General features: G+C 42.0%; 2 protein-coding genes across 8 annotated transcripts in view; one reads left to right on the forward strand and one right to left on the reverse strand.

The window, feature by feature from the left end:
* Positions 1–7,889, forward strand: part of LOC138765240 (TBC1 domain family member 30-like) — a 39,849-nt gene extending 31,960 nt beyond the window's left edge. For 3 of the 6 annotated variants that reach the window (XM_069942237.1, XM_069942238.1, XM_069942236.1), the window contains 2 exons: positions 1,698–2,388; positions 6,422–7,889. In XM_069942237.1, the coding sequence (XP_069798338.1) occupies positions 1,698–2,353 (656 nt within the window). In that variant the 3' untranslated portion in view covers positions 2,354–2,388; positions 6,422–7,889. Of the gene's footprint in view, positions 1–1,697; positions 2,389–4,855; positions 4,980–6,200; positions 6,312–6,421 lie in introns of all 6 variants that reach the window. The other 3 variants (XR_011358542.1, XR_011358544.1, XR_011358543.1) reach the window with 3 other exon arrangements.
* Positions 7,890–13,075: 5,186 nt separating this feature from the next.
* The window catches only part of eif2d (eukaryotic translation initiation factor 2D), a 34,850-nt gene continuing 27,911 nt past the window's right edge, over positions 13,076–20,014 (reverse strand). Inside the window, exons 12-15 of one of the 2 annotated variants that reach the window (XM_069942240.1) lie at positions 18,952–19,047; positions 17,783–17,903; positions 16,245–16,419; positions 13,076–13,394 (exon numbers count right to left, since the gene is read on the reverse strand). In XM_069942240.1, the coding sequence (XP_069798341.1) occupies positions 13,321–13,394; positions 16,245–16,419; positions 17,783–17,903; positions 18,952–19,047 (466 nt within the window). In that variant the 3' untranslated portion in view covers positions 13,076–13,320. The remainder of the gene's footprint in view (positions 13,395–16,244; positions 16,420–17,782; positions 17,904–18,951; positions 19,048–20,014) is intronic. The other variant, XM_069942241.1, reaches the window with a different exon arrangement.

Here is a 20,014-nt window from a genome sequence, read left to right on the forward strand (position 1 = left end):
GAAACCGACTGGAAGTCAATCCTCGGGTCTATAAGAGTGGCAGAGAGGATCAATGGAGTCTCCCTAACTAACCCCCCCCCCCATCGACGTGATCTATGGGGATTGTTGTCTGAAGAGAAATCATTGAGGACCCCCTTCCACCCTGCACACAGCATCTTTCAGCTGTTGCCATCGGGGAAGAGATGCAGGAGGATCAGATCCAGCACCACCAGGCTGAGGAACAGCTTCTTCCCACGGGCAGTGAGAATACAACCATATAACAATTACAGTACGGGAACAGGCCATCTCAGCCCCTCTAGTCTGCACTAATTGAAGTGATCTCCTATAGTCCCACTTACCTGCTCCCTGCCCATAACCCTCCAATCCCCTCAACTCCATGCATTTATCCAACTTTCTCTTAAATTACAAAATTAACCCTGCTGCAACCACCTTCCACTCAGCCACCACTCTAAGTGAAGAAGCTCCCACCCCTTGTTCCTATCTAACCTACTCTGTCTGTCCCCCTCATGATTTTAAATACCTCTATCAAATCCCCCCTCAATCTTCTACACTCCAATGAATAAAGACCCAGTCTACTCAATCTTTTTTTGATTTCTAGATACTGCCATCCAGGCAACATTTTAGTAAATCTTCTCTACACCCTCTCTACTTTATTAATGCCGAACAACCAAAGGAACTACTCAGACTGACCCTCCGAGACACTGATATTCATAAAACAACTTTTGTGGATCGTAACTGAGCCACAGCATTTTCCATACATATGCATTGAAATTCTTATTCGCTGCTTATAAAAGCTATAATAGAATCAGAATTTATTGGTATGATCATGTGTCACAGAATTTGTGGTTTTACAGCAGCGTCACAGCTGGAAAAATAGCTGTAAATTACATTTCTGTAAATACACTTTTTAAAATTTGTGCCAAGAGAAGAGAAAGCGAGGCCGAGTCTGGGGGTCATTGTCCGTCCTGGAGTCTGTTGGCGGAGGGGAAGAAGCTCTCCTTGTGCAGCTGGGTGCTCATCTCCAGGCTCCTGGACCTCCTTCCTGATGGTAGCAGAATGAAGAAGGCCCGGCCTGGAGTCCTTGAGGGGTAGAAGCTGCTTCCTTAAGACACTATCTCTTTAAAAACTACCCTAATGAGTTTGGATAGTGCCCATGATGGCGCTAGCTGAGTTCACAACTCCTTTTTAATTTAGGCATACAGGCCCTTTCGGCCCATGAGTCTGTGCCGCCCAATTAATCTACACCGCCCCCACCCCCCGGTACATTTCAAATGGTGGGAGGAAACCAGGGCCCCTGGGGAAAATCCACGCAGACGTGGGGAGAACGTACAAACAGACAACACGGGATTCGATCTCTGGTGCTGTAAAGTCGTTGTACTAACTGCGAGCTAACAGTGATGCCCACTCTGTAGTCTTGTCCTGTCCATTGGCACCTTTGTACAAGGCAGTGATGCCTCAGGTCAGAATGCTCTCCACAGGCTACCTGTAGAAATTTGCAATATTAAACTTCTTTCAATAAATGGATAGGATATGGGCCACATATATATAAAAAAATGGGATGAGCATAGATAGAATCTTGGTCAGCGCGAATGAGTTGGGTTGAAGGGCCTGTTTCTGTGCTGTGTGACACCAGGATATTTTGCAAGGTTCCCTGGAAGTGTAAAGTTACATTGATGGATGTTGTTCTTTCTTTGCAGGCCGTACTGATCCCTGGGCTCCTGGGACACCACTTCATTCCCATAAGACAAAAGGAATAAGTAGTTTCCTCGGAGGACAAACACTAAAGAAAAGCAGAAAAAGCCAAAGTTGCCAAGTCCCCCACGACACCAGTCCAAGCACAGCACTGCTCAGGCAGAAGGGGAAGAACAAGCTGACGCTTGGCTGGCGTTCACAGAAGGTTTCTCGGAAAGGTCTGAGTGGGAACAAGAAAGCCAAGTCAGGCTGCAGCGATACGGTCAGCCTCCTCGAGGACCAGACCGACTGCGGCAAGGCAGAGTCCCCCAGAGAAGATGACTCCATCCATGTAGTTGTGGAAAAAAGCAGGAAAACGACTGGAATATGCTGGGAACGTATCGGGAAGTATGGCAAACAACTGACTTGCCCGCCCCTTGAAAGGGATGTCGACAATTTGGCAGGAGTTGGAAACTTGTTCAAAGCACTTCAAATAGTGGAGCAATGCCAGTATTCACCAGCCCAAAACCACAGCCCCTTGGAGTCTTCCACAGGTCTAGAAACAGAGGATTTCATGGCTCCATCCCATGCAAAGAAGAATCCTGCAAACGCACTCCCGCCTCGCTATCTTATCTGTCTGGCAAGTCCCTTGAAAAAGCAAATTGGTTCATTGCCTGGATAAGTCAATGAGTTTAAAGAGGGAGTGCTGCCCACCTGGTGAGGATTATTGACGTGATTATTAGTCACTGGATTTTAATGACACTTTGGTTAAACAGGGCAGAGCTGAGAGCAGTAACATTAACTCCACTCAAGGCAGGCACAAGACTGACAGCACCACGGACTCAGGTTCAGATCTTGTACTGTCTGTGAGGACGAGAGGGTGGGTTTAGGGCCAGAGGAGATTCTGAGAGGACTAGAGGGTGGGTTTAGGGCCAGTGGAGATTCTGTGAGGACGAGAGGGTGGGTTTAGGGCCAGAGGAGATTCTGTGAGGACGAGAGGGTGGGTTTAGGGCCAGAGGAGATTCTGTGAGGACTAGAGGGTGGGTTTAGGGCCAGTGGAGATTCTGTGAGGACTAGAGGGTGGGTTTAGGGCCAGAGGAGATGGATGTAGGCTGGAGGAGTTCACCTCTAGTTGTTAGGATGAGACAGTGGACAAATTGGAACCCAAACCTTTTTGGTTTGTGAGCACGATGAGAAAGGATTCAGTGCAGGTTTAGACATGGGCAGAAATGGTTTGAAAAACCCAATGCAAAGACACTTCAATTTTAGGATCAATAGTTGAGGCAAAAAACTATCCCGTCTGATGGTGAAAACACTGGGTACTTTACATCTAACCATATAACAATTACAGCACAGAAACAGCCAGTTCGGCCCTTCTAGTCCATGCCAAACACCTTCTCCCATTGACCTGCCTTTGGCCCATAGTCCTCCACACCTGAACAAATTAATGAATGAAATTATTCAGACTTGTTAGCTAGTCTGTTCAAAAGTGATGAATTTATCCATAAAACAATGCAGACCAAAATCCAATCCAATTATGACAGTCGTTCACACATCTCTTGCCTTACAGACATTAGAAAATAAAAAACCTGATCAATTGCTTTTATTTAATAACTTGTATCTCCACTTGAACTAACAAATTCTCTGCCTAATCGGCCTTACTCAACAGCTTGCACTTGACATTTCAAGGATTATTTCTCTTAATTAATTCTTGTTGGCCCTCCACATTTCACATCCTGTTTAATTAAGTCGGATACATACTGCGTTGCAGCTGCCTACCTAATGGCTGTTTTCTGTGGAGAGGCAAACCCACTCTCATTTATCACAGAGAGTATTTTTAACAACAATTCAAGATGTTACCATTTCCACAGCACATTTCACATCTGACTTTCCTGTTCGTGAAATACTTTAGAAGTTTTACCACTGTCGTCATGTAAGAAATAGCAGGAATCTTGAGCCCAGGTGTGGAGGCTGGGTCTATGAATATATTCAACACCAGAATAGGTTTCCAGTCTATGGAGAGGGGCAACGGTTACTAAGAACAAGCTGGACAATGGAACTGAGGACAGAACAGATTGAGGGGTGGAATGGCCTGCAATCTCGTGTGTGTGTGTGTGTGGCAGCCAATTCGAGCATGGGAAGGTTCCATAAACAGTGTTGGATGCCATCTGTTCTCAGGGACACGTTGGGCTGGACATAGAACATTCAAACTACAGTCTTATTATCCCCAGGGGCAGAGAAGATGTTATTGACAAGGAGTTTATTGTCAAGTTCAATCTACTGAGGCCTAAAATTCTTGCTTGGTGCAGCCACACAGGTACATTAAATATGCTACACAATAATATAAATTAAATTACCATAATAGTTCGTCAAAATTATGTAATAAATATAAAAGGGTAGATATTTATCACCTAGAGGATTGTGAGTAGTTTGGGCTCCTCATTGAAGAAAGGAAGTTCTGTCATTGGAAAAGGTTCAGAGGAGGTTTACAAGTATGATTCTGGGAACAAAGGGGTAATCTATCTATGAAGATTGTTTGACAGCTTGTGGTCTGTACTTGTTGGAATTTAAGAGAATGAGGGGGGATCTCATTGAAACATTTTGAATGTTGAAAGGTGTGGTCAGAGTAGATGTAAAAAGGTTGTTCTTGACAGTGGGAGAGTCCAAGACAAGAGGGCACAACTTCAGGATTGAAGGGTGTCCACTTGGAACAGAGATGCAGAGGAATTTCTTCAGTCAGAGGGTAGTAAATCTGGAATCTGTTGCCACAGGCGGTTGTGGAGGCTGGGTCATTAGGTGTATTTAAGGCAGAGATTGATGGGTTGTTGACAAGCTAGGGCATCAAGAGTTATGGGGAGAAGGACGGGTAGTGGGGGTGAGTGAGGAAATTGATCAGCTCATGATTATTCAGCAGGGAAGACTCAATGGGCTGAATGGCCTATTTCTGCTCCTTTGTCTTATAAACATATTCACAGTTGCAGTTAGTGCTAAAAATGTTGTTTCATCAGTGGTAGGAATAACAGGGTAATTGTTGGGGGGGGGGTGGGGTGGGGTTCAACTTCCCTCCAAATGACTGGAACTTTCACAATCCAAAGGGCTTGGACAGGGCGGAATTTATTAAATGTGCCCAAGAGAGTTTTAAAGGATGAATTCATTTTAATGAATTTACACGACTTTTTTACAGGGTCATTGGACCATTGCAACATGGTACCCATCAAGTGACCTAACTCAGCAGGTCAAACAGTGTCCTTTATGTAGCAAAGATAAAGATACAGAACCAACGTTTCAGGCTTGAGCTCTTCATTGAGGTATGAGCAAAATGTAGGCAGGTTCCCGAACAAAATGATGGGGGGTAGGGGAAGGAGCATGGTCCCACAGTCAAGGAGGTAATAGGTGGATAAGGGAGGGGGGATGTATCTGTGAATGGAGAAGTTGGAGAGCTGGAGGAAGGGAAGAGAGGGAGGACGTGGGATAGCAGAAACTGGAGAAGTCAATGGCATCTGGTTGGAGAGAGTCCAGATTATGTAATTATGGTAATTTAATTTATATTATTGTGTAGCATATTTAATGTACCTGTGTGGCTGCACCAAGCAAGAATTTTAGGCCTCAGTATTGAACTTAACAATAAACTCCTTGTCAATATCATCTTCCCCGCCCCTGGGGATAATAAGACTGTGTAGCTTGAATGTTCTATGTCCAAGCCAACATGTTCCCAAGAACAGATGACATCCAACACTGTTTATGGAACCTTCCCATGCTCAAATTGGCTGCCACACACACGCAAGAGATAGGATCTGTTGCAGGTCTTTCCACCCCTCAATCTGTTCTGTCCTCAGTTCCATTATCCTGCTTGTTCCTAGTAACCCTTGCCCCTCTCCAATATTAGGAGTTACTCCAACAATTTATGGGTGGTCTTAGTGAGATAGTACATGAAGCCACAGACAGACATGTGAGCATGGGAGTAGTGGGTGCAGAATTTAAACAGTTGGCCACTGGGAAGATCCCTATTACTGACGCGGACAGTAATCCCTATTACTGATCGCTTGGCAAAGCGATCGTCCAGTCTCTCCGATGAAGAGGAGACCACAAAGGGAGCACCGGATGTAGTAGGTGACTCCTGCAGATTCACAAGTGAAGTGCTACTTCGCTTAGAAGGACTGTTTGGGGCCCTGAATGGTGGTGGGGGAGGAGGTGTGGGTGCAAATACAGCGCTTCCTGTGGCCGCAGGGGAAGATGCTGGTGGGGGGCACCAATTGGTAGGAAGGGATGAGTGGACGAGGGAGTCATGGAGGGAGGGAACGGTTCCTACAGAAGGCAGAGAGGGAAAGATGTGTCTAGTGGTGGCATCATGTTGTAGGTAATGGAAATTGTGGTGTGTTACTCCTGTTAAGTGAACTGCTGGACAAGCAAAGGGGAGAGAGGACTTTTGTCACATGTCAATATTTAATCACCTCACCTTTTTGTGGAAGAACTGGGAAGGAAAACACCTTAGTTTTGTTTTAAAGATAAATTAACATCATGTTTCCAAGGTCTTGGTTTGAAGCAGAGAGGGAGTTGTCTAATTCTGCAGAAACATCCTTGATCTCAGTGGTTATGAAGGGATAAACGCTCCAGCCATTCTGGAGTCACTGGCCCCACAGGTGAAACAAAGTTTCATTGATTTTATTGCAAATGACCATCATCACTTTGTCAATGTGGAAAAACATAATGACAATCTAATACAATCCTTGCTTATTTCATTTCTGCACAGATTTAGTGTTGAAGGCCAGTGAGCTGGGGTTCACACAGAGGGAAGTGACTGGCTCTGCGTGAATCTTAACCAATCATTCAGTGGGTCCAGGCCAAGGAGCCAGCAAACGTATTGAGTTGTTGCCACAGCCACCTGTAGCAGTGAGGCTGAACCACCAAACCCTGATGTGGGAGGCACGGAGAACTTTGACTTGGTAACCTGCAGCAGAGTGAAGATGTCGAAGTAGGATTTGTTCTTGGTCGCCTGAGTCAACTGCAAGTACCTACAGTGGCCTCCACTTTCCAAAGCTGGTCATCATGAGCTGGTCAACTACTCTTGCAAGTGCAGAAGGAATACTTCCAGATCGATTTGAAAGGGGCCTGAAGGACAACTTTTTCCATTCAGAGAGGCAGGTTTATGGAATGAGGAAATGGTCGAGACAGCTACAATCACAATGGTTAACAGAATCGTGGATGGGTAAATGGATAGGAAAGTTTAGAGGAATGTGGGCCAAATTCTATCCTGCACAGCTCTATAATCTTGGGTGGGCATTTCTCTGTTGTAAGGCTCAAGATTTATTGATTTAGAATTATGATAATAACCAAGGCAGAAGAGAACACTTGAGAAAAACATGGCTTCCTTAGAATGGCAGATTAATGTTTTCCTCGATTACTGCATTTTCAGTTACAAAGAACAACTGAGTTAGCCTATCCTACAGAACAATTATTTTGAGATAGAAGACAAACCAATATATAAAATTATGAGGGGGACAGACAGAGTAAATGTAGATGGGCCTTTTCCATGGAGGGTGGGTGAGATACAAACCAGAGGACATGAGTTAAGTGTGAAAGGGGAAAAGTTTATGGTGAACATGAGAGGGGAACTTCACGCAGAGAGTGGTGGAAGCGTGGAATGAGCTGCCAGCTGAGGTGGTGAATGCAGGCTCAACTTTAACGTTTACGGGGAATTTGGACAGGTACATGGATGGGAGAGGTATGGAGGATGATGGACTGGGTGCAGGTGAATGGGACTAGACAGCAAAAAAAATGGTTCGGCACAGACTAGAAGGGCCCTGTTTCTACGCTGTAGTGTTCTATGGTTCGGAGTTGCATGTTTGAGGGAAAAAAAATGCCTGATATAAATTTTCTCCAATTCCAAAACATTTTACAATTTTAGTTCATAAGCAAATTAAGTTATGATTAATCAACAGATACAACTTTTATCAAGTTAGTTTAAAGTTTGTTTTTCTGTATTTATCAGAAGAATGGTTAGTCTATATCAGGCAAGTATAGTTCTTGATACTGACATGAAATGCACTTGATGTGGTCAGTTGTGTTACCTGTTGTGACTGACTCCTTGCTTGCTTCATGTAACAATTAATTGCCTTCTATGTACACTATTGATCAGGTTGCCACGTGTTCATTGGCCAAAATACAAGTGCTCGATGCAAATCATTTAGGGTAACTAAATAAATTCCAAGTTTTCCAAATGTAGAATCAAGTGTTTACACAAAATACTGGGAATGTTACTAATCAGAAATAAGAGCAGAAAATGCTAGACCTATTCCTGTTATCAGCCCACATTCAAGGGAGAGTTAGGAAAACAGAATATAAAGCTAGAATATTATCGGACCACTCACCCCTGTTATTGGCAATAGAGCTAGAGGACATCCCACCAAGAATGTATAGATGGAGATTAAACTCCATGCTATTTAAAAGACAGGATTTTAGAGAATTCATTGAACGACAAATTAAAATGTACTTTGAAATAAATACGGAATCAGTGAAAGATAAGTTTATACTATGGGACGCAATGAAAGCGTTCATCAGAGGGCAAATAATAAGTTATGTAACCAAGATGAAGAAGGACTACAATTGGGAAACAGAACAGTTGGAAAGGGAAATAACAAATATAGAAAAATAATTAGCAATAAAGGAAGATACAACTAAAAGAAGAGAATTGGCAGTTAAAAAAATGAAACATTACAAACATATAAGGTGGAGAAGAACATATTGAAGACAAAACAGAAATATTATGAGCTAGGAGAAAAAACGCACAAAATTCTAGCGTGGCAGCTTAAGACAGAACAAGCTAAGAAAATGGTATTGGCATCAAGGAAAAAAGACAAACAAATCACATATAATCCAAAGGAGATCAAGGAAAACTTTAGAGAATTCTATGAACAATTATATCAAACTGAAAACGAAGGGAAAGAAGACAAAATAGATGAATTTCTAACTAAAATTGAACTACCGAAATTACAAACAGAGGAGCAAAATAAATTAATAAAACCATTTGAAATAGAAGAATTACAGGAGATATTAAAAAAACTACCGAACAATAAAACACCAGGAGAGGATGGATTCCCAATAGAATTCTATAAAACATTTAAAGACTTATTAATTCCTCCCCTTCTGGAAGTAATCAACCAGATTGATAAACACAAAGCTCACCAGATTCATGCAAAACAGCAATAATTACAGTAATACCAAAGACAGGGAAAGATCCACTCGCACCAGCGTCATATAGACCAATATCTTTACTTCACACAGATTATAAGATAATAGCTAAACTATTAGCAAACAGATTGGCCGACCATGTACCAAAAATAGTAAATCTAGACCAAACTGGATTTATCAAAAAAAGACGAACAACAGATAATATCTGTAAATTTATTAACTTAATTCATGCAGTAGAAGGAAATAAAACTCCAACAGTAGCGGTTGCTTTAGACGCAGAGAAGGCCTTTGACAGAGTAGAATGGAATTATTTATTCAAAGTACTTCAAAAATTCAGCCTACCAGAGAAATATATTAATTGGATTAAAGCATTATATAAGGGGCCTTTGGCAAAAGTGACAGTAAATGGATATATATCAAAACAATTTAACTTAAGCAGATCAACAAGGCAGGGATGCCCACCATCTCCCTCACTGTTCGTGTTAGCTATAAAACCACTAGCAGAACTGATAAGAACAGAAAATAAAATAAAAGGGATAAAAATAAAAGAGAAGGAATATAAAATCAGTCTATTTGTAGATGATGTTATAATATACTTAACAGAACCAGAAATATCAATAAAAGAATTACATAGGAAATTGAAGGAATATGGAGAAGTATCGGGGTTCAAGATCAACGCAAATAAAAGTGAAGCAATGCCAATGAATAATGCGGATTTCACAAAGTTTAAGCAAGAATCGCCATTTAGATGGCAAACACAAGCAATGCGATACATAGGTATACAACTAAATAAAAACCTCGGCCATGGATATAAACTCAATTACCATCCATTAATGAAAAAATTACAAGACGACTTAGAGCATTGGAAAGACTTACCACTAACACTGATAGGAAGGATAAACTGTATTAAAATGAATATTTTCCCAAGGATACAATAACTATTTCAGTCATTACCAATACACCTAACAGAAATTCTTCAAGGAGTTAAAGAAAATAATAAGGAAAAATCTTATGGAAAGGGAGAAACCGAGGATAGCACTAGATAAATTAACAGAATGGTACAAACAAGGAGGCTTACAACTACCAAACTTTAAGAATTATTATAGAGCCGCACAATTAAGATACCTATCAGATTTTTATCAAACAAGGGAAAAACCAGATTGGACTAGATTAGAACTAGATAAAATAGGGGAGAAAATACCTGAACATATACTATATAAATGGGATGAAAAATTGGTGCAACGTAGGAATTCACCGGTATTGCATCATCTGCTCAAAATTTGGAAGAAGATTCATGTAGAAAGGAATAAAACAAATTACCAACTACCAAAACTAATATTGACGCAAAATCAGTTAATCCCTTTCACAATAGATAACCTTTTCTTTAGAGAATGGGAGAGAAAAGGGATCAAAAGAATAGAAAATTGTTTTTCGGGAAATACATTATTATCTTTTGAACAAATGAAGGATAAATATAATATAACTTACGATACAATGTTTGCATACTACCAACTGAAAACCTACTTGAAGGACAAATTGGGAAACAGTCTGAGGTTACCAGAAGGAAGCAATTTTGAATATGTGATTACAGACACAATGATAATTTAAAAATTTGTAACAAACATGTACATCAAACTGCAAGAAAAGGAGAACGAGGAAACAAACAGTAAACCTAAACAAAAATGGGAACAAGATCTAAACATAAAGATAAAGAATGAAACATGGGAGAAGCTACGCTCCGGAACTATGAGAAATACAATAAACACGAGGTTACGCATGATACAATATAACTGGATACACAGGCTATACATCACACCTCAAAAGTTAAATAAATGGGACCCAACAGTATCAGACAGATGTTTTCACTGTAAAAAGGAAACGGGAACAACAGTTCATGCACCACCTAAAATGACAGAAGGAGAAGATAATGAAAAGAACTGACTCAGTAAAATTTCTTGTTTATTTTTATTGAGTGACAACATTGTTTAACGGGTTTAATGTATCTTATAGATTGAACTTCAAATAAATGGGAAAGGGAGTGAGGGAGGGAGGGAAGGGAGGGAGGAAAAGGGGGAGAAAACGACACTATATATTTAAGAAGAAAAATGTCTGTATGTATCTTGGTCAATATGGTTTATAGTGTGAAAAATTTTAAAATTTAAAAATTTTTTTAAAAAAACAACAATGGTCCCAGCACCGATCCCTGAGGCACACCACTTTCACAGGCCTCCAGTCTGAGAAGCCATCATCCACAACTACTCTCTGGCTTCTCCCGTCTAGCCGTTGTCAAATCTAATTCACTATTTCACCATGAATACTTAAGTGTCTGAACCTTACTGAGACAGCTCCTGTTAAAGGCTGTACTAAAGACCACATAGACAACATCCACAGCCTTTCTTTGTCAACTTTCCTAGTAACCCTCTCACAAAACTCATACAAGATTGGCAGCCAAACAGGTTCTTTGCAAAAGGTAAATCTCCAATTCTATAATATTAAATGACCTGATGGAAAAATATAAATTTAAAATATTAATCATAAAAATTCAGTTACAGTAGGTACAAGAAAAAGGTGTTTCATCTGTGCAGGTAGGTCTTTATGCAATGTTGGAGTGGTTTATAATTAGGGGAGCTCAGGGAGGTTTAAGAGACCAACAACAAATGGAAGGGAAAAAAAAACTTCAGTACCTTCTGCCGAAGGGAGCAGTGAGAAGTTGTGACAGGGTGATGGGGGTCCTTATGTTGCTGGCTGCCTTCTTGAGGCAGCGCCTCACATCAATGTCTGCAATGCGCAGGAGGTTGGTGCCCGTGATGGAGTTGACTATGTTTACTCCTTTCTGCAGTCTTCTACTTTCCCGGCCATTGGAAATTCCCAAACCAGGCTGTGATGCAACCTGTGTACTTTCCATGGTGCACCAGTTGAGGTTGGATGCCAGATTGTCTTCTTCGCAATTGCATTGAGGTGCTGCGGCACTCTGGACAATGTCCTATTGACTGGATTGTCGTCGTGTGGAATGCATGAAGGTAACCCATCACTGATGGGGACACTCTTTTTGGATGATCGGTGGGAAGACACACGCAAGATAAGCCACCAGATTTTTGAATGGACAATGAACCACGGACACTAACTCACTTTCTCTTTTTGGACTCATTTACAGCAATATTTGCACCTGTGACACTGCCACAAATCAACAAAGTTCATGATAATTCATTCTGATACTAATTAATAACAGCAGCACTGGTGTTGACGGAGACAGGTTTCACTGATGGGGCTCTGTTCGCCCTTCTGACTTACCGTACTGACGTCACCCAGTGGCTGCACAGTAGTGACTGTCCAGCAATTATTTTCTGGTCTTATGCAGCTCCAGGCATTGCACTGAAAACCCCTCATGGCATAGATTACTAAAGCAGGCCCAAACACAATCAACAGGTCAGAGGCTGACATCACTCCAAAGCAACTTTCCTTGGGTCAGGAATTCCCATTGGAACTTCTGATTGACACAGCACCAAGTTCTCCAACTGGGATCCTCTGATACTCCTTCCCCAGGAAGAGATCCAGGAGGATCAGAGCCAGCACCACCAGGCTGAGGAACAGCTTCTTCCCGCGGGCAGTGAGAACGACCACAGGAACTGCTTGTGCTAACCCTCCACGACTCTCATTTGTACAAAACAATGTTTATTTTTAATAGATAAAATACTTGTCCTCCATATCTATTGTTTGTACATGTGTTATGTCTGGTTGTGTGCCTGCATGTTTTGCAGTGAGGACCGGAGAATGCTGTATCGTCAGGTTGTATTTGTACAATCAGATACAATAAAGTTGACTTATCAGGCAAGGCCACAAGTAAGCCTCCACTCGTAACTGTGCCCACCACTGATCCCTCCAAGGCCATTCCCATCCAGCACAGCCTCTCCACAGCCACCTTCCTGTCTGGATGGGCCCCAGTCCAGCACAAGATTCCAAAGCTTCCAAAAAGTATTAGGCTCAATCACCTGCAGGCTCCCCACCAATTTCTCAGTGCTGACTGAGGAATACATCACTTTTGGTATCCGCATTCAGGACCCCTCATTGAAGATTGATGCACCACTGGGATGGAACTACACTACAACAGCTCACCACCTACCTCTCAGGTAATTGGAAAGGCAATTAACACTGGCCTTGTCAGCAAATAATTAGTGAATTAAAGACACAGTCCCGCTGCACAAAACCACACTGCAGAAAGGTTTAGTCCTTTTATTACAACTCTACTCGAATTGACAGTGCACTTCATCTTATTACGGCACCACTGAGACTTGTGCACAATAAACCTTTTCCTCACTCAGTGACTTCCCATGAAGGATTTTGGAAACAGCATCAATACAGATACACTGTTTGTATTGAAGCCTTTCATAAAAGTATGACAAAAGCAGATGCTGCCAGCGTTTCAGTGCTGATCGGGATCAGCTGCCATTACAACAGACCTCTTCATCTCTTCTTCTTGCCTGTTTTTGGGGCTTTATCCAATCCTTGAATATATTTTGATGGGATCCTGTACTCCTCTGTAACAAGATCATAAAACAATCCTGAGATGGAATGCAGTATTTCCCACAGCAACCTTTTCAAATTAATTATGAGAGTGTCAAAATGGAAATAATAAATACATGAAACTCAATAACAGGCACAGACAGCGACTAACATTACTGTTGATGCCACTATACATGGAGGTGATCATTCCATTTCCTCTTGCACCCAGAGATCCTCCAGCAATTCTGTGTGTTTTTACTAGTCACAGTGACTGCAGACTTTCATGTTTCACTCTACCAGTGGAATGTTCCCCTTTGAATAATGGACCATTTCTGCTCATGTCCAAGGGGGTTGGGGATGGGGGAAGGGGTTCACAGCAGAATGGTTGTTTCAGTCGCTAGGGCTTGGGCTAATGCTCTGGGGACTTGTGAATCTGTACATTTGAGGAATGAAGGATATGGCAAGAATATGATCTGGGAGAAGATCAGGTGTATGCTTGCTGGATGGCAAAGCAGGTTTGAGGGGCCAAGATCAATGAGAAAGTACATTAGCCGAGCCCCACAACAATATAGTTTGTGAGAGTCAGCTGTGCATTTCTTGAATAATATTCTGAAGTATTTCAATGGCTGTTAAGCATTTACAGTGCCCTCCATAATATTTGGGACAAAGACATTTTTTTCCTTAATTTGCCCCTGTAATTAAAGTGCACATTCCATAGTTTATTCACGGTTATTTGTGAACATTTTAGTTTGACATAGATCCCTCATTTCAGGGCACCATAATGTTTGGGACATTTGGGTTCCCAGGAGTTTGTGATTACTCAGGTATGTTTAATTGCTTTATGGGTGTAGGTATGAAAGAGCTCGGCATGTTTTGAAGCTGTTGATCACCTTTGGAGTCTGTAGTTGCCATTTTTCAACACGAAGACCAGAGATGTACCAATGAAAGACAAAGAAGCCGTTACGAGGCTGAAAAACAAGAATAAAACAGTGACCTATCCACACCTGCTTCCTGAAGAGTTCTTCTGATCTCTGGGACAAACATTTGGGAAGTTTTCTTCATTATGATGAGAATTCTTCTGTCGTCAGCAGTGGAGGTCTTCCTTGGTCTACCAATCCCTTTTCGATTACTGAGCTCACCAGTATACTTTTCTTCTTAATGCTGTTCCAAACAGTTAATTTTGGTAATCCTAAGGTTTGGACGATGTCTCTTACTGTTTTATTCTTGTTTTTCAGCCTCGTAACGGCTTCTTTGTCTTTCATTGGCACGACTCTGGTCTTCGTGTTGAAAAATGGCAACTACAGAGTCCAAACTACCACCAGCCTTTGCATCCAACACATCACCTTCCGCAAGTTCTGTCACCTACATGATTTCACCACCGACACATCTTCCCAACTCCTCCCCTTCTGCTTCTGTAGGGACCACTCCCTCCATGACTCCCTCATCAACACCTCCCTTCCTACTAATTGCTCCCTTGGCACCTACCCCTGCAACCGCAGGAAGTGCTACACTTGAGCAGGCACCTCTTCCCTCACCACCATTCAGGTACCCAAACAGTCCTTGCAAGTGAAGCAATATCTCACTAGTGTATCTTCAGGAATCATCTGCTGCATCCGGTGCGGCCTTCTCTACATCACTCTGTCCACATCAGTGATGGGGATCTTTCAGTGGCCAACAATTACAATTCTTCACCCCACCCCATGCTGACACGTCTGTCCATGGCCTCATGCACTGTCAAACAAAAGCAGCCCTTAAATTGGAGGGGCAACAACTAATATTCATTTTGGGCCCTCTCCAACAGGTTGGCATTAACATCAACCTCTGCTTTCTGCTAGCCCACTCTCTTCCCCAACCCCCTTTTCTCCATTCACAACGCCATCCCCCCCCCATTGTTTGCTGGTGTTCCTTCCCTCCCTTCTGCTGATGGGACTGTGCTCCTCCTCCCCGTCCATCACCCCCCCCCCCCCCACACACAATTTTTGTTCAGGCGCCTGCCTACATTTTGCTGAAGTCCGAAACGTTGGGGTACATATCTTTATCCTTGCTATATAAAGGATACGGTGCCTGCCCAAGTTTTGTTCACACCTTTTTTTTAAATTTTTTTTATTTTTCACACTATAAACCATATTGACCAAGATACAAACAGACATTTTTCTTCCTAAATATAGTGTCGTTTTCTCCCCCTTTTTCCCCCCTCCCTTCCCTCCCTCCCTCACCCCCTTCCCCATTTATTTGAAGTTCAATCTATAAGATACATTAAACCCGTTAAACAATGTTGTCACTTAATAAAATAAACAAGAAATTTTACTGAGTCGGTTCTTGTCAAAGTGTCAGACCAGAACCCTTCAACTTTACTGCAATCCCTCTTCCTTTCCCACCTTCACCTCCCATGCTTGGCCTTCTCTACCCAAAGAACAACACCTCATATTATTGGGAAGGCTCCCATCCAATAATACAAGCATCCTCAATATCCTGTCGGCTGATTTGCCCCAGGCCTCATCTTCTCTTCTAGTTCTCCAATGGCCTCAATACCCTGATCTTTCAAATAAAAATGCATCTACATCTTGGTTAAGTACCTCCAGTGATCCACAGCCCTCAGGTCGAGTTCCAAAGACACACCACTGTCTGTTAGAGGATTTCTAACATGCTTTGGATTTTAAATGAACACCCCAATCTTCTAATTATGTCTATCGTTTGAGACTCTCCCCATTGGAAACATCTCAACATCTCTGTTATGCTTTCATACCACTCAGACAGATCAGCTGCCATTCATCAACCCCTCGAAGAGTACAGATCCAACTTCTTTAGTTGCTCTTGACTGGACATTCCCGGGAGTTAGCCAAAGAGTATTTTACCCGGAAATGTATCGAATGAAGAGTACTTGCCTGTTAGGAGCTTGGCAATGTGATTAACCTGGTTCCCTTGAACCTGAAGGGCCACCTTGTCCTTTGTGCCTGGGACTTGATTCATTGTCACACTAGCCTGAGCCCTTATCTGGAGGGCATTTCCAAAGATCTGAGCATCAATGCCGTACACTTCTAGGTTTTTGATCAGAGTTACCTGTCAAAATGCAAACAATTTATATAGCATCTTCAAATTTGATAAAACAATAGAGGACCATATGGAGGCTTTTCGGAGGGGATGGGAAGGACAACTTGAGTGGATGGGATACCGATGGCAAAAGCATAAAATACAAAACATTGGCAATGTAGATGATCGACAGGACTGTGAGCAGATGACAAGGTGGTGGGTGGAGTTCCAAAGGAATATGGAAAAAGTAGAAATACTCGAAGGGGGACGTGGAAAAGTAATTTGAGGGTTGGGGGAGAGAACAAAGAAAGAAGTGGCAGCAGGATGGCTTTTTGTCAAGCAATCTAATCAATCACGTCTGCATCATTCAAGGATTAGGAGCCCCAAGTATTAATGAAGCAATACTGGAAACAGTTATTCTTGGCTTCACTGGGACTAATTAAGGCGATGAAGCAGCTCACACAAGGAGAGAAAATGATAACAAGTCCCTAATTGAGACAGACTTGCCGTTTTTCCATTTGGGAGCAGAGGAGCTATTGATATGCCGTCACAGAGTACATCAAAGCAAACAATTCTCAGGCACGACAAGGAGAGGAGTGATGGGCACTGAGTCAGACCAGCACTTATTTGTCTTGGGGCCACCTTACCCAGAAAGCCTACACATATTTAAATTTAATTTTTAAAAACTTATTTAACATAGAACACTACGGCACAGTACAGGCCCTTCAGCCCTCGATGTTGTACTGACCTATATATTACTACCAAAAATAAAACCCTCCCTACCCCATAACCGTCTATTTTTCTTTCATGCATGTCTCTTAAATGCCCCTAATGTTTCAGCTTCCATCACTATCCCCAGCAAGACATTCCAGGCAACCACAACTCTTCTGTGTAAAAATAACACCCTTGATGTCCCCCCCTAAATTCCCTCTCTTTATTTAAATTTAGACGTACAGCACGGTAACAGGCCCTTCCAGCACACAAGCCTGTGTCGTGCAAATACTCCAATTATTCTAAAATTCCCATACGTTTTGAAGGGTGGGAGGAAACTGGAGTACCCAGATGAAACCCATGCAGACATGGGGAGAACGGACAAACTCCTTACGGACGGACAGTGGCAGATTCGAACCCAGTTTACCGCTGCGGTAACAATGTTGCGCTAATCGAGATGATACATATTCTAATAACAAATCCAATGCTACAATTTCTCACTTGTGCCATGACTTCAAAAACAGAAATAGGGGAAGAGAATTCACAGTAAACTCAGAATAGCAGTCAACATTAATGTTAATCGATAAAAGCTACTCAAATGAAACTGCTGCAAATCCTCATCTAAATCACTGAGAAGAATCCGTGGTGGTCCCTCGTGTAAATGGTTTTCATTCTCACTAACCTTTTTGTTTGAAGCTCGCTGTGCTACATCAATCACAATAGGTTTGATGCTCCCCTTTCGAATGATTGGCTTATGCCCAGGGAATGTCACTTGATGACATTCCTGCAGCCTCTCCAGGCATCTGTAAAACAAGCCCAACTCTAATCCATTAGGGATCCCGCAAAGAGTTTCATTAAACCCTTCCCTTTGAGAGCAATTAGTGTCTTTTCCTATTGTACTAATAACAACATCTGCATGCTTGAGTGCCGTGAATTTTAAATGACAGAATGTTCCCTAATCTTCTCTGAGGACTGAGATTTATGAATGACAAAGACCAAGCTGGGAATGAACTTATTTAAAAATGACAATCTCATAAAAAGCTCAGTCTGTGCAGATTAAATGTAACATTTTATGACTATTTCATCACTCATTGAGAGCCATCTTTAGCCTGACAGTTTCCCAGTATGATGTACTGTCAACTCCAAACTCTTATGTCATCTACATCCATCTTTTGCCTCCCAATATCCAACACAGAGTTGTGGAATTCTCCCATTTCACTGCCTCGGACTTTCCTTAAAATCTGACTTTACCATCAAAGTTTTGTAATAAAACACAAATATCTGCAGTCACCGTGGTTGAAGTAAAAACACAACGCTGGAGAAACTCAGCTGGTCAAACAGTGTCTTTTATACAGCAAAGATAAAAATGCAGAACTGACATTTCGGGCTTCAGCCCTTCATCAAGGTGTGAGAAAATGTTGGCAGGTGACTGAATAAAAAGGGTAAGGGGGGAGGTGCATGGTGTCAAAGGCAGGAGGTAATAAGTGGAGAAGGGAGGGAGAGTACAGCAACAAGCAGGGGGAGGAGGGATGGCTAGATGAATAGAGAGGGAAGAGGGTGGAGAGCTGAGGGAAAGAGACAGGGAAGGGGGGGGGGGGAAGTGGGGAAAGGAGACCAGGTTAGCAGAAAATAGAAAAAGTTGATGTCAGGTGTTGTTCCTCCAATTCACAGGTGGTCGTGGTTTTGACATGCCTAGTCCTTGGCAAGGACTTTATGTATACATTATAAGGCACAGCGGAATGTTTTCGTACATTGCTATAAAATTTAAATTGATGTTAACCTTATTGTTACAACAATTCAGTGAATAACATTGCCACATTACAGCCTTACTGTGGCAGTTTAGTCACTTACCTGGCAAAGAGTTCATCCCATTTGAGTGTGGCAACAACATGATGCTCCGATTTTTCCAATAAGCAGTCACAAAGAGTGGGATTAACAACAACATAACTGAAGAGAAGAAACAAATGCAAAGTTATCACCAAGAATAATAAAACAAATTGTGTACTTTTAACATTTTTATTTATAGCACAGTAGAAGTCAGTTCTGGCCATTTAAATCTGTGCTGCCCAATTACACCCAAATGAACCTACAACCTTGTACATTTTGGATGATGGGAGGGAACCCACACAGACACTGGAAGAATATATAAATTCCATACAGACAGTGCCGGATTTGAACCCCTGACTCCTTTACTAATCATTTCGATTAGTAAATTCTAAATATCCATCCCCAACGATAGCAACAAACTTCAAGCATATGAGAAACAGAATCAGATTTTGGCTTTAACAATGTTCCACTTTCTCAATAAAATGCAACAACACGTCAATGAAACAATATTAGTGTCCCTTTAAAGAATGGAACACACAGTGCAGCATTTATAACAGGATTCAAAGCAAATCAAGAAATTCTGTAAACAATCGACTCACTCCCTGAGCACCAAATAAATAAAAGGACGTCTTTGACTCATTGTACAAACCATCTAGTCAAATCTTCCAAGTGCCCTACAGAATGACTGATATAGAGGCAGACAAACAAGGCTCATATCATCAGGAAATGGAATCATTGAACCAGTGACCTTAAATTTTTGCTTAAAAGTGTTATTTGGATAGCAAAACAACTGTTATCATTATGAGGAGCATTTGACAGCTTTTGGCCTGTACTTGTTGGAATTTAGGAGAAGGAGGAAGGGATCTCTGAAACATTTTGAATGGTGAAAGCCATGGTCAGAGTAGATGTAGAAAGGTTATTTCCCACGGTGGGAGAGACTAGAACAAAAGGGCACAACTTCAGGATGGAAGGGCATCCACTTAGAACAAGGATGCGGAGGAATATCTTCAGCCAGAGGGTGGTGAACTTATGGAATGTGCCGCCACAGGCAGTTGTGGAGGCTGGGCCATTTGTGTATTTAAGGCAG

This window comes from Narcine bancroftii, chromosome 5 (assembly GCF_036971445.1).
Source record: "Narcine bancroftii isolate sNarBan1 chromosome 5, sNarBan1.hap1, whole genome shotgun sequence".
Taxonomy (NCBI): domain Eukaryota; kingdom Metazoa; phylum Chordata; class Chondrichthyes; order Torpediniformes; family Narcinidae; genus Narcine; species Narcine bancroftii.